This window comes from Salmo trutta, chromosome 26 (genome assembly GCF_901001165.1).
Source record: "Salmo trutta chromosome 26, fSalTru1.1, whole genome shotgun sequence".
Lineage (NCBI taxonomy): Eukaryota > Metazoa > Chordata > Actinopteri > Salmoniformes > Salmonidae > Salmo > Salmo trutta.
The window spans coordinates 3,291,599-3,310,301 of NC_042982.1; the positions used below are offsets into that span (position 1 = coordinate 3,291,599).

At 40.4% G+C, this 18,703-nt stretch overlaps 1 protein-coding gene and 2 long non-coding RNA genes across 3 annotated transcripts; 2 read left to right on the plus strand and 1 right to left on the minus strand.

Moving 5' to 3' along the window:
• The first annotated feature begins 720 nt into the window (after nt 1-720).
• Nucleotides 721-1,227, plus strand: LOC115163951 (uncharacterized). Its single transcript, XR_003869840.1, has 2 exons — nt 721-761; nt 891-1,227. It is a non-coding gene; the product is annotated as an uncharacterized LOC115163951 (long non-coding RNA).
• Nucleotides 1,228-1,232: 5 nt separating this feature from the next.
• On the minus strand, nt 1,233-1,551 carry LOC115163952 (uncharacterized). The gene is made up of 2 exons (XR_003869841.1): nt 1,456-1,551; nt 1,233-1,364 (listed from the first exon to the last, which is right to left on the minus strand). It is a non-coding gene; the product is annotated as an uncharacterized LOC115163952 (long non-coding RNA).
• A 3,405-nt stretch (nt 1,552-4,956) lies between these two features.
• Nucleotides 4,957-17,481, plus strand: LOC115162773 (transmembrane protein 120A-like). The gene is made up of 8 exons (XM_029714202.1): nt 4,957-5,009; nt 7,669-7,758; nt 10,275-10,326; nt 11,967-12,042; nt 12,173-12,265; nt 12,374-12,438; nt 15,754-15,819; nt 17,365-17,481. Exons 1-8 carry the CDS (start codon nt 4,957-4,959, stop codon nt 17,479-17,481), a joined length of 612 nt encoding a protein of 203 aa, XP_029570062.1.
• The last annotated feature ends 1,222 nt before the right edge of the window (nt 17,482-18,703 follow it).

Sequence of the window (18,703 nt, forward strand, 5' to 3'; positions counted from 1 at the left end):
TCGACAGACCCTGGTTCGATTCCAGGCTGTATCACAACCGGCCGTGATTGAGGGTCCCATAGGGCGGCGCACAATTGGGTTAGGGCGGGGGTCAGCAACCCGCGGCTCTTTAGCGCCGCCCTAGTGGCTCCCTGGAGCTTTTTCAAAAATATGAAAATGGAAAAAGATGGTGTGAATATATTTTTTGTTTTAATATAATTTATTATCCAATGCTGTAAAAATATCTATAATAAATATTTAATTTCAACATTTCTGTCAACAAAGATTTACGTCATAGCCTGCGACACACGTTTCAGCTCGGCGTAGTGCCAGACAGATGGCTGTTGCAAACAAACCGGCGGGTGTGTCATGGGCCATGGATCCCAAAGGGAAAAAGAGAAAGATGGCTGAGGAGAACAGAGGATTCCACAGTTCTTGGACCGAATCATTTGCTTTCATTGCCAATGCGGAAGGATTGCCTGCATGTTTGCTTTGTAATGAGAAGTTGTCAAATAACAAAGAGTAACGTGGAAAGACATTTCCATTCTTCCTGACAGTTATAGGAACATGAAGAAATATGCATTAGGAGTATTATCCATCTTTGGATCAACATACCTGTGCGAGCAGATATTCTCAAACATGAACTACATAAAATCCAAATACAGCACCCGCCTCACAGATGAGAGCTTGCAGTCCTGCGTGAAGATTAAAAATTACATTTTACATGCCCGATGTTGAGAAGCTGTCCAGTGATGTCCGAAAACAGAAGTCACATTAAACGGGTAAGAACACAATCCTGTCATAGGCACATATTTAGTAACAAAGTGGCTGTTTTTATAAAGTGATTTCTGATTTTTGTCAGTATATATTTGGAATGACACATAGGGATATTATTGTGTTTTGTTGCTCAGGTCCGAGGATGGCTGCATTGTATTGTGCGTGTCAAAAGAGAAGAGGAGCTGCTGCACATTTGCAGAAAACTAAAGAGAAGAGGATAATGCACAGAAATCGAACTTAAACTGTATTTTAATTTTATATACTTTACCTTTTCAAAAGGCTGCTGTTTTATTGCACTCTGTTTGTTGCCCAGATAAGGGGGAAAAGAGAAGAGGATTGTATCGTATTATTGAGGATTGAAAAGGACTGCATTTTATTTCCATGGGGAGGTCTGAAATTACAGGAGGCCTATTATGCAGGTTGCACATTTTGTTGTTTTTTCGAATCCTAAAATAAAAATGACATCAAAAATCTGATTTCTGTATTGTATTTCTATAATTTCATCAATGCAACGAAACATAATACATTAATATTATAATGGAAGTTAAACTTCAAGCACCATCGTACAGCAGAGTAGTCACGTGGTGCATCATTCTCTCCAGGATGCACTGCAGGTAAAATAAACGTTTAATCATGAATGCTCATTATGTATTTGTAGCCTACTTATAATTTTGATAGTAGGCTAATATAGACACTTACAGCATGTGTTGCCTTCATTATAAGGCTTTTAATTTTTTGCGGCTACAGACAGATTTGTTTTTGTTTTTTTGGTCCAATATGGCTCTTTCAACATTTTGGGTTGCCGACCCCAGGGTTAGGGTTTGGCCGGGGTAGGCCGTCATTGTAAATAAGGCTAGTTAAATACTTTAAAAAAATATTTTTACATTTTTTACATTGAACACTACACTCACACATTTAAAAAAATAAAAACACCACCCTACTCCACTATTTCAATCTATTTAGTCCTACCTAAGTCCAACAACCTGAAAGGGTGGGACACCACCACTTAACACACCCTGTAACTCTTCTGATGTCAAGTCTCTCACACCCAAATACCTCTCTGCAGCTGCCACCACAACCTCAATTTTCTGCGGACTTACGTTCCATCCCTGCAGTACAGTTGATAACCATTGCTATAAATGCTAAAAAATCCAATCTTACTGAAACATATCCCTTGTTGGCCCCTCCCTCTGTACTGGTACAGATCTACTACTCACAACATTCCTCTCAGGATCCCTCCCCCTTGACCCTTCTTTCTCTACTTTCTTCACTGCCTCAGCATATGACAACTTCTGCACTACTCGAACCCTGGAAACTTCAACCTGCCTCTCTCGCACGGGACATTTCTGATCCCCAGCCCCATGGGCATCCCTACAATTAACACATACCACTACTTTCCCCAATGCTACACATGTATTTGTCTCATGCCCTTCTGCACACTTCTCACACCTAGGAACCTCCCTCCTACACATTGCTGTCACATGCCCATAAGTTTGACCCCTGTAACAACATAAGGTATTTGGCACAAAAGCTCGTACAGGATAACTTATATATCCAAACATCACTGTCGTGCAAAGAGTCAACATCAAAACTCAAAAGAACAGACAATGACTCTTCTGTTTCACCACTTACGCAACCCTGTCTGCGTCGCACCAAACCACAAGCATCACAAACAACCTTCCCCTTCAGTTGGCCAACTTTTACTGCTACCCCAGTAATCACTCCTTTCAATGGTGTATTTTTCTTGAGCAAAACAATTCACATTTATTGCCCCCATTCCTTTAACGCAGAGCGCCTTCTCCCTCTGACCAGCAGAAACAAACAATTATCACAAGACCACTTCTGGTTACCCTCACCGATTCCACAGTACCCAACTCTGTTTTAACCCACACTGAAACCACAAATGGATCAGCCAAAAGGCAAAGGTCCCCTTTTTCCAAAAGCTTTACTCCTACTGTCACAGACTGATCTTTATCCTGAACCTCAGTGCAAGCTTCCGGCTCCGAGAACTTCACCACACCTACCACCTCACTTCCATTTCTCCTCCTGTCTTCAGCTCACTCTGCTTACACTTTCTACCATTCTTCTTTAAACAGATTTCCCTTTTTTCTGCCATTTTTTACCGACGCAAGCTCACCCTTTTCTTCCCTCTCTTTCTCTTAGACCTCCTCTGCCTTCCTTTTTCCCTCCATTCCTCCTCCGTATTCCAAGCATACGTCTACTTATGATAATACTGCACTTCTCCTGACATACATCTTGTTCTTGCCTTCTCAAGGGACGCCATTTAACCGACTGTCACAATCTCCGTACAATCAGCTCGAACCCCTCGGGATGTAGCGCTCAACAGTGCATCCCACTTATAAAGCAGCTGCTTCGTCTTGATGTTCTTCTTTATCAAAAGCTACTACGATGCTTTTCCATTTCAAACAAGCATGCTCTTCCAACCACCGTCAACCGTCTCGCTGCATTTGAAATCTTCTTCTTCTTCTTTGGGATTTAATGGCGGTTGACATTCAATTGTTGCATTACCGCCCCCAACTGGACTATAATATATATCATTGTACTTTGTGATACAAAAGGGGAAAAGGAAAGAAATAAACAAAAAATATGTATAAATAAATACCCCCATTTGACCCTATCTGCTCCTGCACCATGCCAACGGCCAGGGAGGACACCACCACTCAACAAGTTGGCACACACAACTTCATACTTTCTTCTACATAATCTTCTGTCCCATGCCTTCCTGCACACATCCCACATCTTGGAATCTCCCTCCAACACGCTGCTGCAACATGAACATAAACGTTGCACCTGAAACACCACAGTGGATTTGGCACACTAAGCTCTAACAGGATAACTGATATATTTTAACATAACTTTGTCGGGTAAAGACTCAGACTCAAAACTCAAAAGGACTGACCGAGATTTCGTTTCACCACGCTCACCACCGGGTCTGCGTCACACCAAACGGCGGGTGTCACAAACACCAGGAATATATTCAACTTCAATTGTTCCACCTCCACACTTAACACTACCCCAGAAATCACTTCATTAAATGGTGCCCTATTCCTAAGCGCAAAGCAAGAAACAGATCGTGACCCAAGTTGCGTGACACGGAGCACCTGCTCCCTCTGGGCAGAAGAAACACAAACAAATATCATAAGTCCACTACAGGTTACCTTCACTGATTCAACTGCACCCAACTCCTTTCCCACCCGCCCTGAAACCACAAATAGATCCACCAAAAGGCAAGAATCCACTTTCTCCAAAAATGTCACTCCCACTGAATCAGATTCTTCTTTATCATGTCCATGATGTCAGATTCAGGCTCTGAGCTCTTCACCACACCTTCCACCTCAGTTAACTCGCCCTCATTCACTTCCATTTCACCTCCAGAACTCGGTGTGGTGTAGGGCTCACTCTGTTTGCACTTGACACCAAACTTCTTCGACACACTTTCTGTCTATTCAATCATCTTCAACAGATTCAGACTCAACCTTTGCCTCCCTCTTTCTCTTCAACCTATTCTTCCTCTCTTTTTCCCTCCATTCCTCCTCCGAAATCCAATTAAACGACTCCTTATGAAAATATTCCACTTTTACGCATCAATCTCTTTCTTGCCTCCTTGAGGGACGCCGTCTCTACTGCCACTCCATCCATCTGTCGTTCTCCTTTGCACACAGCTGATACTTTGTAGCCAACATACTCATTATCATTATTGCAATGACGCTGATTGGCCGCACCAAAATATTCTTATTCTCTGGTATAATGACTTTCGCAACAATTGGATGTGCGTTACGCCCCCTATTGTGCTGGTGGATAATAAAGATCCCAAAAAGTAAATAAAGCGTGGTAAAAAATATTCATACAAACTATCAAAAAGAAAGTTAAACTAAGCTAAATCAACTTGCTTTTCTGTTAAAATTCTAATCAGGTCCTTACGGGCTTAGAAGGATCCTGTGAGGACAGGACATTTTCTGGTGACAGTCGTCCTTGCAGTGCTTCTGCCGTGAAGTCTTGGAGCCCCAAAAACATTTTGACTGTGGAAACAATGATGTCCGACTTCTTGGGAACTTGTGCATTCCAAATAATAATTGTGGCTATGAATGCTACAAAATCCACCTTCTTCACAGTGAGTGCATCCAGATCACTTGATTGACATAAAACATACGCAACTGGTCGCAATGCATCTTCAGCAATATGCCTTATTACTCCTTTAACTCTCTTCACCGCCTCCACATAGGAGCTCTGCTGTACAGCCTTGATCCTTAACACCTCAACCTCTTTCACCCTAACATGGCACTCAAGGAAGTCCAGAAAAGAGAAACGACAGTCCATCATTACTTTAAGACATGACGGTCAATATGGAAAATCCAAGAACTTTGAACGTTTCTTTAAGTGCAGTCGCAAAAACCATCAAGCGCTATGATGAAACTGGCTCTCATGAGGACCACCACAGGAATGGAAGACCCAGAGTTACCTCTGCTGCAGAGGATAAGTTCATTAGAGTTACCAGCCTCAGAAATTGCAGCCCAAATAAATGCTTCAGAGTTCAAGTAACAGACACATTTCAACATCAACTGTTCAGAGGAGACTGTGTAAATCAGGCCTTCATGGTCGAAATCCTGCAAAGAAACCACTACTAAAGGACACCAATAAGAAGAAGAGACTTGCTGGGGCCAAGAAACACGAGCAATGGACATTAGATTGGTGGAAATCTATCCTTTGGGCTGATGAATCCAAATTTTTGATTTTTGGTTCCAACCGCCGTGTCTTTGTGAGACGCAGAGTCGGTGAACGGATGATCTCTGCATGTGTGGTTTCCACTGTGAAGCAGGGAGGAGGAGGTGTGATTTTGTGGGGGTTCTTTGCTGGTGACACGGTATGTGATTTATTTAGAATTCAAGGCACACTTAACCAGCATGGCTACCACAGGATTCTGCAGCGATATGCCATCCCATCGGTTTTGTGCTTAGTGAGACTATCATTTGTTTTTCAACAGGACAATGACCCAAAACACACCTCCAGGCTGTGTAAGGGCTATTTGACCAAGAAGGAGAGTGATGGAGTGCTGCATCAGATGACCTGGCCTCCACAATCACCCGACCTCAACCAAATTGAGATGGTTTGGGATGAGTTGGACCGCAGAGTGAAGGAAAACCAGCCAACAAGTGGGAACTCCTTCAATCCTGTTGGAAAAGCATTCCGGGTGATATTGGTTGAGAGAATGCCAAGAGTGTGCAACGCTGTCATCAAGGCAAAGGGTGGCTACTTTGAAAAATATCATATATATTTAGATTTGTTTAAAGCTTCTTTGGTAACTACATGATTCCATATGAGTTATTTCCTATTTCACTATTATTCTACAATGTAGTAAATATTACAAAAAAAGAAAACCCTTAAATTATTAGGTGTGTCCAAACATTTGACTGGTAATGTATTTCAATGGCTTGTTAAAACAAACAATTATCATTCATATCTCACAAACCACAGGCTATATGTTTATGTCAATCTTGTTCTGGGCAATGTAAGTGTGACTCTCCTGACTCTCCTGAGCAAACAGTCAAAGAAAGTAGCAATGGATTTGTTAACTCTTAGAAATGTTAACATACTGTACACCTTATCAAGGGAATTGTATATTTATATTAAAAAACATAAACTGATTAGTTGTCCTATTCCAAATGTCTCCATCAGATGGAGGTGATAAATAACAAATAACAATACAAAGATGAATGAGAAATTCAAGCTGGGCCTCGCGGTTTTACTGCTCTCCTTCATTGATTTTTTTTTTTAACCCTTTTTAGTCGTATCCAATTGGTAGTTACAGTCTTGTCCCATTGCTGCAGACTCAGGAGAGGCGACGGTCGAGAGCCGTGCATCCTCCGAAAAACAACCCAACCAAGGCGCACTGCTTCTTGACACAATGCCCACTTAACCCGGAATCCAGCCGCACCAATGTGTCGGGGGAAACACCGTACACCTGGCGACCCTGTCAGTGTGCGCTGCGCCCGGCCCACCACAGGAGACGCTAGTGCGCGATGGGACAAGGACATCCCTGCCGGCCAAAACCTCCCCTAACCCGGACAACGCTGAGCCAATTGTGCGTCTGGGTCTCCCGGTCGCGGCTGGCTGCGACAGAGCCTGGACTCAAACTCAGAATCTCTAGTGGCACTGGTAGCACTGTCTTCGACCACTGCGCCACTCGGGAGGCCCTGCTATTCTCCTCCGTGTGTTATTTCTTTGTGAGCTACAGGTAAGCTTAAAGTCCACAAAATCGTGACTTGACAGCAAATCAAGAGTTTTATTCCAAAACACTATATATCCATTTTCAGAAATGTTGGTAAATTAGCTTTTATTGTTTTAAGAACATTTGCAAAAGATTGGTGTGTTTTTCACCATCTTGTCATGGCATGGGGTTGTTCAATGATAAACATGTATTTGTTTGAAATGTGTCACTTGATGGTTTAATTTCAGAGAGAAATTATCATGTATTGTTGCAAAACGCTATATAGCTGCCTCACCCCCTTGAAATAAGTAGTGATGCTAGGTTTTACATAGTCAAATGTGACAAACACCGTTTTTAATAAAGAACAAATACAAATTATACATTTTAGTCATTTAGCAGATGCTCTTATCCAGAGTGAGTGAGTTACAGTTAGTGCATTCATCTTAAGATAACTAGGTGAGACAACCACATATCACAGTCTAATATACAGGATACGAACATTCCATTTCAGGTTAACAATGGTTATATAGTGATTTGCAACAAAACCCAATTTTAATAGACATCTAAAATCTATTAATACAAATCTGAGAACAGTAATGTTTTACACATACATGAAGGTACTCATAAGCAATAATATTTTATTCAACCCTCTCTAGTCTCTCTGTGTGTGTGTGTACCCTGTCTAGATTTGTTGACGCGATCCTCAATTTCTTGCTGGTGTGGTACTACTGCACACTCAGCGTACAGGAAAGCAGCCTCATCAGCAATGGGTCCAGGTAGGCCCTTCAGTCTTCAGACCTAATCCCTGGCTAGATATACAGTGCATTCGGAAAGTATTCAGACCCCTTTACTTTTTTCACGTTTTGTTACGTTAGCCTTATTCTAAAATGTATTAAATTAATATTAAAATACCTTATTTACATAAATATTCAGACCCTTTGCTATGAGACTTATTTTTATTTCACCTTTATTTAACCAGGTAGGCCAGTTGAGAACAAGATCTCATTTACAACTGCGACCTGGCCAAGATAAAGCGAAGCAGTGCGACACAAACAACAACACAGAGTTACACATGGAATAAACAAACGTACAGTCAATAACACAATTGAAAAGTCTATATACAGTGTGTGCAAATGAGGTAAGATTAGGGAGGTAAGGCAATAAATAGGCCATAGTGGCGAAATAATTACAATTTAGCAATTAAACACTAGAGTGATAGATGTGCAGAAGATGAATATGCAAGTAGAGATACTGGGGTGCAAAGGAGCAAAAACAATTACCAATATGGGATGAGGTAGTTGGGTTGGCTATTTACAGATGGGCTGTGTACAGGTGCAATGATCGGTAACCAGCTCTGACAGCTGATGCTTAAAGTTAGTAAGGGAGATATGCGTCTCCAGCAATTTTTGCAATTTGTTCCAGTCATTGGCAGTCTGACGGATGAATATGGGTTTGGTGGATGCCAGGAGAACGCTACCTGCTCCAATGCATTGTGCCAACTGTAAAGTTTGGTGGAGGAGGAAAAATAGTCCAGGGCTATTAACTGAATTTTGAAAGCTGTATTACATTAATTTCTATATGAATGTGAAGCGATGGCCAGCCAACGAGAGCATACAGGTCGCAGTGGTGGGTAGTATATGGGGATTTGGTGACAAAACAGATGGCACTGTGATAGACTGCATCCAATTTGCTGAGTAGAGTGTTGGAGGCTATTTTGTAAATGACATCGCCGAAGTCAAGGATCGGTAGGTTAGTCAGTTTTATGAGGGTATGTTTGGCAGCATGAGTGAAGGATGCTTTGTTGCGAAAAAGGAAGCCAATTCTAGATTTAATTTTGGATTGGAAATGCTTAATGTGAGTCTGGAAGGAGAGTTTACAGTCTAACCAGACACCTAGAATATGTGGACAACTACAAATACCCAAGTCAGAACTGTCCAGAGTAGTGATGCTAGATGGGTGGGTGGGTGCGGGCAGTGATCGGTTGAAGAGCATGCATTTAGTTTTACTTGCATTTAAGAGCAGTTGGAGGCCACGCGAGGAGAGTTGTATGGCATTGAAGCTCGTCTGGAGGTTAGTTAAGTGTCCAAAGAAGGGCCAGAAGTATACAGAATGGTGTCCTCTGCGTAGAGGTGGATCAAAGAATCACCAGCAGCAAGAGCAACATCATTGATGTATACAGAGAAAAAAGTCGGCCCAAGAATTGAACCCTGTGGCACCACCATAGACACTGAGTCTGCCGATAAGAATGTGGTGATTGACAGAGTCGAAAGCCTTGGCCAGGTCAATGAATACGGCTGCACAGTAATGTCTTTTATCGATGGCGGTTAAGATATTGTTTAGGACCTTGAGCGTGGCTGAGGTGCACCCATGACCAGCTCAGAAACCAGATTGCATAGCGGAGAAGGTACGGTGGGATTCGAAATGGATGGTGATCTGTTTGTTAACTTGGCTTTCGAAGACCTTAGAAAGGCAGGGTAGGATAGATATAGGTCTGTAGCAGTTTGGGTCTAGAGCGTCTCCCCCTTTGAAGAGGGGGATGACCACGGCAGCTTTCCAATCTTTGGGGATCTCAGACGATACGAAAGAGAGGTTGAACAGGCTAGTAGTAAGGGTTGCAACAATTGCGGTGGACAATTCGCTCAGGACCCCAGACTGGGGCGAAGGTTCACCTTCCAATAGGACAACGACCCTAAGCACACAGCCAAGACAACGCAGGAAAGGCTTCGGGAAAAGTCTCTGAATGTCCTTGAGTGGCTCAGCCAGAGCCCGGACTTGAAACCAATCAAACATCTCTGGAGAGATCTGAAAATAGCTGTGCGGCATTGCTCCCCATCCAACATGACAGAGCTTGAGAGCATCCCCAAATACAGGTGTGCCAAGCTTGTAGTCATACCCAAGAACACTCAAAGGTACTTCAACAAAGTACAAAGGGTCTGAATACTTATGTAAATGTAATATTGTAATTTTTAATACATTTACCAAAATTTCTAAAAACCTGTTTTAGCTTTGTCATTATTGGGTATTGTGTGTAGATTGAGGAATATATTTATTTTTTAATCCATTTTAGAATAAGGCTGTAAAGTAACAAAATGTGGTAAAAGTCAAGGGGTCTGAATACTTTCAGAATATACTGTACATTCTTACACAGCTCAACCGTAAATGACTTTGGCAAAATCTTAACTAATACAGTATGTTACAGTATGATGCATTTATACAAGTAGTCACTCTTCATATTCATATTCAACCATGTCTATTCTGATTATTTTCTCGTTGTATTTGGTTGTTGTTTCAGGATCAAAGGCTGGTGGGTTTTCCACCATTACGTCTCAGCCTTTCTGTCTGGAGTAAGGCTGATTGTTTGCCAATACTTGATCACACACCAACCAAACTGTAGGTTTTTTCATAGTTAGTTCCAGTTTTAAACAAGGGAATGATAGATGGCAAACAATTGAATCCAGTTTGCACTTTTTTCTAAATCTATTCCTTGTCAATTTCATTGTTGTAACGGTTGTCGTCGGGAATAGAGGACCAAAACGCAGCAGGAATGTGGATGCTCATCTTGATATTTATTTTAAATAAAGAGAACACCAAAACGAAGAACGCACGAACAACAAAACAGTCTTGTCACGCTCACACAGGCAAAACAAGAAACAATCTCCCACAACACCAAACCAAACAATTGCCCATATATAGGACTCTCAATCAGAGGCAACGAGAAAGCACCTGCCTCCAATTGAGAGTCCAACCCCCCATCAACCTAAACATAGAAATCCAACAAACCAGAAAGAACATAGAAATACAAAACATAGAACATAGACCAAAACCCGGAAATAATAAATCAAACACCCTACTACATAAATCACCACCCCGAACCACATAAACAAAATACCCTCTGCCACGTCCTGACCAAACTACAATAACAAATAACCCTTATACTGGTCAAGACGTGACAATTGTGCTACAAGGGATCAAATTGTCCCCTATGGTGTTAGCAAACCATAACATTGAGTTCTGTTGCAACTCGTGAAAGTTTCATTGCATTAATAATACATTTTATTTTGAGTTAACCTTTTACTGCAGTGGGCTAAATCAGGGTCACACAAAGTAGTAGTCTCAAACAAATCTACTTTGAAACAAATGTGTACAACTCACACACATGGTTATGGGCTTAAAAAAAGAAGACACCTGTACGATGACAGAAATAGGGTTGAAAGGTATTCCATTTTGAGTTTGCATCCTAATATTACACTTTATATACATCACAGAAGACAAATCATAAAACCGTTTGACATAGAAACACCGGATTTTCAGTTTTTTATTTTAAATATTGTTTATTAATTAGGAAATTAGGAAAAATAATAGTATTCCACCCATGAGGCCACTAGAGGACGGTTTGGTAATTTGACTGTAGGAAAGGACTATTATAACTATGCGCTTTTCACGACACCCAAAGTCACTTAACGTACGTACACAACAAAATCAGCAGGATATAAAGCAATAAAATCACATATTAAATAAGTAAATATATAAAGGTGCACTAAACATAAGGGCAGACTAACCATGGAGAACACTAAACATGATGACAGACTAACCAGGGAAGTGAACTAGACAGAGGATGAAAGCTAAGACAACAGAGAATCTGGGAAAGTCTGTGTGAAGAGGAGTGGATTTGAATGTTTGTATGGATTTTGAGGTTCCGACATGGAGAGGGAGGGAGTTCCAAAGTTGGGGAGCTACAGTTCTAAAAGTCTGGTCTCCTATGGAGCAGAGGTTGGTGTGAGGGATGGTGAGGAGGCCAGTGTCAGAAGAGCATAGTGAACAGGTGGGAGTGTCGGGATGCAGGAGGTCAGTAAGGTATGTGGTCTCCAATCCATTGAGTGCTTTGTAGGTGACCATAAACAATATGAAGATGATCCTGTATTGAACTGTGAAGTTCAAAAGTTTACAGTATACAATATAGTACACTGTATTCACCAGTCATTAGCTGATGTCTGGTAGGCCTGATGAATACCTGTACCAGAGTTTCAGGAACCAATTCCTCGCCTTTTCTTTGTATCAAAGTAAGCTTTCAACACAAGTCTTAAAACACAAGGAATACATTAGCGTTACAATTACAGCAAGTAATTGTTGAGTTTACATTTGTTTTAAACCAACTCTTTGTGTGTGCATGTGTATGTTCTGGCAACACAGACATAGTTCACTGTATGCAGTACTACTATCAGAGCGGCTGTCTGTACAGACTAAGAACCCCGGGAGAAAGACACAAAATGTACCTGACTGTGGGTGAGACTGAGTCTAATAATGATGCACCTTGTTATAGCTACATAGTTACAAAGAGATATATTTGAGATACATTTATTTAAGTCTACTCTGTGCCTATCTATCTTTTAGAAGGATTTCAGTCCTGGATGTGGCGAGGGCTGACATTTCTTCTGCCCTTCCTGTTTTTTGGTCATGTGAGTATGGGATTTGGCTGTGGGATTCCTCTGGCTGTGAGATTAGTTGAGCTGGAGTTAGTTTGCTTTGTCACATATATAATAGTGAGTAACACTGAGGCTACTTTGTTGTTGCACAGGGATTGCGTAATAAATCACACATCCAGTGCCTTCGGAAAGTATTCAGACCCCTTGACTTTTTCCACATTTTATGTTACAACCTTATTCTAAAATGGATTAAATAATCTACACATAATACGCTATAATGACAAAGCGAAAACAAGTTTTAGAAATGTATTAAATCTAAAAAAAACATACCTTATTTACATAGTATTCAGACCCTTTGCTATGAGACTTGAATTTTTTATTTATTTTACCTTTATTTAACTAGGCAAGTCAGTTAAGAACAAATTCTTATTTTCAATGACGGTCTAGGAACAGTGGGTTAACTGCCTTGTTCAGGGGCAGAACGACAGATTTGTACCTTGTCAGCTCGGGGATTTGAACTTGAGCTCAGGTGCATCCCGTTTCCATTGATCATCCTTCAGATGTTTCTACAACTTGATTGGAGTCCACCTGTGGTCAATTCAATTGATTGGACATCATTTGGAAAGGCACACACTTGTCTATATAAGGTCCTAGAGTTGACAATGCGTGTCAGAGCAAAAACCAAGCCATGAGGTCAAAGCAATTGTCCATAGAGCTCGGAGACAGGATTGTGTCGTGGCATAGATATGGGGAAAGGTACCAAAAAATGTCTGCAGCATTGAAGGTCACCAAGAACCACCAAGACTCTCCCTAGAGCTGGCCCCCCGGCCAAACTGAGCAATCGGAGGAGAAGGGCCTTGATCAGGGAGGTGACCGAACCCGATGGCCACTCTGACAGAGCTCTAGAGTTCCTCTGTGGAGATGGGAGAACCTTCCAGAAGGACAACCATATCTGCAGCACTCCACCAGTCAGGCCTTTATGGTAGAGTGACCAGACGGAAGCAACTTCTCAGTAAAAGTCACATGACAGCCCCCTTGGAGTTTGTGGAAAGTCACCTAATGACTCTCAGACCATGAGAACAAGATTCTCTGGTCTGATGAAACCAAGATTGAACTCTTTGGCCTGAATGACCTGAAAATAGCTGTGCAGCGACACTCCCCATCCAATCTGACAGCGCTTGAGAGGATCTGCAGAGAAGAATGGGAGAAACTCCCCAAATACACGTGTGCCAAGCTTGCAGCGTTATACCCAAGAGGACTGAAGGCTGTAATCGCTGCCAAAAGTGCTTCAAAAAAGTACTGAGTAAAGGGTCTGAATACTTATGTAAATGTAATATTTTTTGTAAATGAGCAAAAATGTCTGAAATCCAGTTTTTGCTTTGTCATAATGGGGTATTGTGTGAAGATTGAGGGGAAAAATTGTAATGAATTTTAGAATAAGGCTGTAACCTACCAAAAATGTGGAAAAAGTCAAGGCGTCTGAATAGTTTCCGAAGGCACTGTATATGTATATGATGGGGTGTATAGACACTATGGATAGTATATGAAAAGAAAAGGTGTGTACAGCAGTAGTTATATAAGATGAGCCTTGACTAGAATACAGTATATACATTTGAAGGGGGTAAGTATGTAAACAATATTAAAGTGACCAGTGTTCAATGACTATGTACATAGGGCAGCAAGTATCCCCCCCCCCCCGAGACAACACATGTTACAAACACTTTTGGAAGTGATTACAGCTGTGACTCTTTTGGGGTAAGTCTCTAAGAGCTTTGCACACATGGATTGTACAATATTTGCCCATTATTCCTTTAAAATTCTTCAAGCTCTGTCAAGTTGGTTGTTGATCATTGCTAGAAAGTCATTTCCAAGTCTTGCCATAGATTTTCAAGCCGATTTTAAGTCACAACCAACTAGGCCTCTCAGGAACATTCAATGTCTTGATAAGCAACTCCAGTGTAGATTTGGCCTCGTGTTTTAGGTTATTGTCCTGATGAAAAGTGATAATTCGTCTCCCAGTGTCTGTTAGAAAGAAGACTGAAGCAGGTTTTCCTCTAAGATTTTGACTGTGCTTAGAAGTATTCTGTTTATTTGTCTGAAAAAAGTCCATAGTCCTTTCCGATGACAAGCATACCCATAACATGATACAGCCACCACCATGCTTGAAAATATGAAGAGTGGTACGTACTCAGCAATGTGTTGCATTGGATTTGTCACAAACATAGCACTTTGTATTCAGGACATAAAGTTAATTTCTTTGCCACATTTTTTGCAGTATTACTTCAGTGCCTTGTTCCATACAGGATGCACATTGTGGATTATTTGTATTATATACAGGCTTTCTTCTTTTTACTCTGTCATTTAGGTTAGTATTGTGTACTAACTACAATGTTGTTCATCCATCCTCTGTTTTCTCATATCACAACCATTAAACTCTGTAACTGTTTAAAAAATCATGGTGAAATTATTGAGCCGTTTCCTTCCTGTCCGGCAACTGAGTTAGGAAGGACGCCTGTATCTTTGTAGTGAATGGGTGTATTGATACACCTTACAAAGCCTAATTAATAACAAAACCATGCTCAAAAGGATATTCAGCATCAGTTATTTTTTTTTTTTAATTACACATCTACCAATTGGTGCCCTTCTTTGGGAGGCATTTAAAAACCTCCCTGGTCTTTGTGATTGAATATGTGCTTGACCTTCACTGCTCGATTGAGAGACCTTACAGATAATTGTATGTGTGGGGTACAGAGAGGTTAGTCATAAAAAATAATGTAAACCACTATTATTGAACAGAGAATAAGTCCATGCAACTTATGTGATTTGTTAAGCACATTTTTACTCCTGAACTTGCCATAATGGGGTATTGTGTGTAGGCCAGTGACACAAAATCTTAATTTTATCCATTTTAAATTTAGGCTGTAAGACAACAAAATGTGGAAAAAGTCAAGGGGTGTGAATACTTTCTGAAGGCACTGTAAATCTCCAGTTATATTGTAGAATTATGCTTTGTCATGTTTTAGAGGCTCTTGAACCAGACCTGGGTTTCAAACTTGAAACAATCATTTCAAATCATTTATCTGTGCCTGTTTGAGGTTGCCTGTCTTAATAAACCAGTAAAAGTCCCAAAACTGCAAACCCTGCCCATCTGGCACTCCAGGCAGACTCAAACAAGTGCTCAAATTATTTGAACCCAGTTCTGCCCTAAACATTTGATTGACCTGGCATTTGGGATTTTGTGTGTGTGTGTGCGTGCGTGTGTGCATGCGTTTTGTATTACTTAATTGTTTTGTGTGTATTTAAAATGTGTGTGTGTGTAAAGTAGGTAATTGATGTTTTGTGTTGCAGTTTTGGCAACTCTACAACGGACTCTCTCTGTTCAGGATGGATCGGCTCCAAGACTGTAAAGCAGGCGTTCTTACACTTTTTCAGCCTGGGACCCAAATGAGAAATTCAGTGTTTTCCTGGGACCCAAGCTTAGGAAAATATACAACTATATGTAAATATCGGTACATTTCATTGCCCTTATGCCTAAAAAAATGCAATATAGACAAAAACAAATAACAATGAAATACCCATATGTCACGTTCCTCTTCATCTGAAGATATGGAGAATTCGCTGTCAGAAAAAGTGGACCAATACGCAGCGGGTTGCGTGCTCATCATATTTTATTTAAATGTGAACACCACAAAAAAACAAGAAACAATGACCGACAGGAACAGTTTTGCAGGCTATATACAACACAATGCAAAAACAACTACCCACAAACTACAACCAAAACACAAACCTATATATAGGACTCTCAATCAGAGGCAACAGAAAACACCTGCCTCCAATTGAGAGTCCAACACCCAATTACTTAGACATAGAAATACAAAGAACTAGAAAGAACCTAGACATACAAAACATAGAACATAAACCAAAACCCGGAAATAATAAATCAAACACCCCTACAAAATTCACACTCAACCTAAACCATACAAAACAAATACCCATCTGCCACGTCCTGACCAAATTATAATACAATTACTCCCTTTGCTGGTCAGGACGTGACACCATAAATATATTTTCACGTTTATTTTTCCCCATTAAAAACACTCTTACATACCTGTCTAGGTTGGAACTGTTGCTTTTAAAATACAATAAATAATTTCATTCTGAACTGGAATAAACGAATTGATCACATCACACAGATGTATAATAGAACAGACACAGACTTTTTGATTGTGCAACCCTAAGTAACAGTACAGATAAAACATTCTGGCCTACTGTACATCTTACTGTATAAGTTATTGTTGATAGAAAGTCTAGGTTGGAACTACTGCTCTGAAAATACATATGTTTTATTCTGAACTGGAATAAACTGATTGATCACATCACACAGACGTAGACCAGAAAACACGTATACACACAGTCCTAATGAGAGGTGTGTGTGGCTGGTTGAAGTTTTCAACAAGCATGGCTATTCTGGGCTCAGTTTTTGACAGTACAACACTGAGGTCATGCTCAGCATTGACACTGTTTCTGTACTTGAGAACCCTGACTTGCATAGGTATGTGCTGCCAAACTGGATCAGAACATCTACTGCTTTCTCAGGCAGGCAGGAGACTGCTTCCTGCTGCAGATGAGCAACCCAGAACTGTGTGAGTGTTTGTTTCAAAAAGCATCTTGCTTCAATCAGTTTATTCCAGTTCAGAATAAAAATGATTACTTGTAACAGCAACAATTCCAACCTAGACTTGTTTTCAACAATAATTTCTACAGTAAAATGTACAGTAGGCCTGATGTTTCATCTTCATCTGTACTGTTTCTTGGGGTTGCTTCTAAAATGTTGGTTTCTTAATTAAACATATTATGCCCTTTTGATAAGTCTCCCATAAATGCAGACAATATAATAATAAAAAAGCTTTCTTGCCCCATCTTACGCAAATATTCACAATTTCTGCAATGTCATTCTAGGTCTCAATGTGTGGGATCTCCTTCCTCATTCTGTTCATGGGCAACTTCCTCACTACTGTTGCAGTAGTCCACACCAAGTTCAGCAGCAAGGACCAGGCAAACCCCAAGGGTCAGTGAGATGGAGAGATGAAGAGGATACACAGAACCTGCATCAGCTGATTTTTTTTTTTTCCCATAAGAGCTTCTCCAGAACTTTCTATAATCATGGAGATTTCTGAATAGGTTAAATATGAAGATGTTTCTGCTCAGTACAATAATGGCACAGCATTTCAGCATGTTTATGGCATGGCTTAGACATTTCAGTCATTTAAACTAAATTAAAAGGATAGAATAATAGTCACAGTGTGATTGGGATTGTGCAATAACATTGCCTCTTATTGCTAAAATATTATATACCGTGTGTGTGGGGGCTGCCTACCTAGTTAAGTTGCCTGACATTATCCCCCTTTCAACATGGTTTTTAAGTGTTTAATCGCGATTGCGGCTGACAGACATGACAGCTAGGCTACATTGATTGATTGATGGACCACGTCTATTTGACTGACCACATCAAATTGGCTAGCTAGCTAATAACAGATCACGTCAATAGGGTCAGTTTGCTAACTTTCAGGGGATAAACTAGATGGCTATATCCACTTTTACTTGAGTAAAAGTAAAATTACCTTAATAGAAAATGACTCAAGTGATAGTCACCCAGTAAAATACTACTTGAGTAAAAGTATTTGGTTTAAATATACTTAAGTGTCAAAAGTTAGAGTATAAATCATTTCAAATTCCTTATTAAGTAAACCAGACGGCACCATTTTATTTTTTATTTACAGATAGCCAGGGGCACTCCAACACTCGGACATCTTTACAAATGAAGTATTTGTGTTGGGTGAGTCTGCCAGACCAGAGGTAGTATAGATGACCAGGAATGTTCTCTTGATAAGTGTGTTAATTTGACAATTTTCCTTTCCTGCTATGCGTTCAAAATGTAATGAGTACTTTTGGGTGTCAGGGAAAATGTAAGGAGTAAAAAGTACATTATTTTCATTAGGAATGTAGTGAAGTAAAGGTTGGTCAAAAAATATAAATAGTAAAGTAAAGAATAGATACCTAAAACAACTACTTAATTAGTACTTTAAAGTATTTTTACTTAAGTGCTTTACACCACTGGGTTCAGGTCTGTGCTATAAAGCTATCTCTCCTTGGTACCATCACCAATCAAAATGCACACTAATCTTTCAATATGCAAGGATACTTTCAATATGACTGAAGGTAACCTGTTTCAGAGATGTGAAGACACGTTGTACTATTTGGTGGATACATAACCTTGACCCCTGTCCCACTGCACTGT

Bases quoted from the DNA above. Each gene is read 5' to 3' on its own strand.
- LOC115162773 (XM_029714202.1), top strand. From the start codon at position 4,957: ATGCCTTATTACTCCTTTAACTCTCTTCACCGCCTCCACATAGGAGCT. The intron at 7,759-10,274 runs GTAGGCCCTTCA...TTGTTGTTTCAG, and splicing joins CTCATCAGCAATGGGTCCAG to GATCAAAGGCTGGTGGGTTT. The intron at 12,043-12,172 runs GTAAGCTTTCAA...CTGGCAACACAG, and splicing joins CGCCTTTTCTTTGTATCAAA to ACATAGTTCACTGTATGCAG.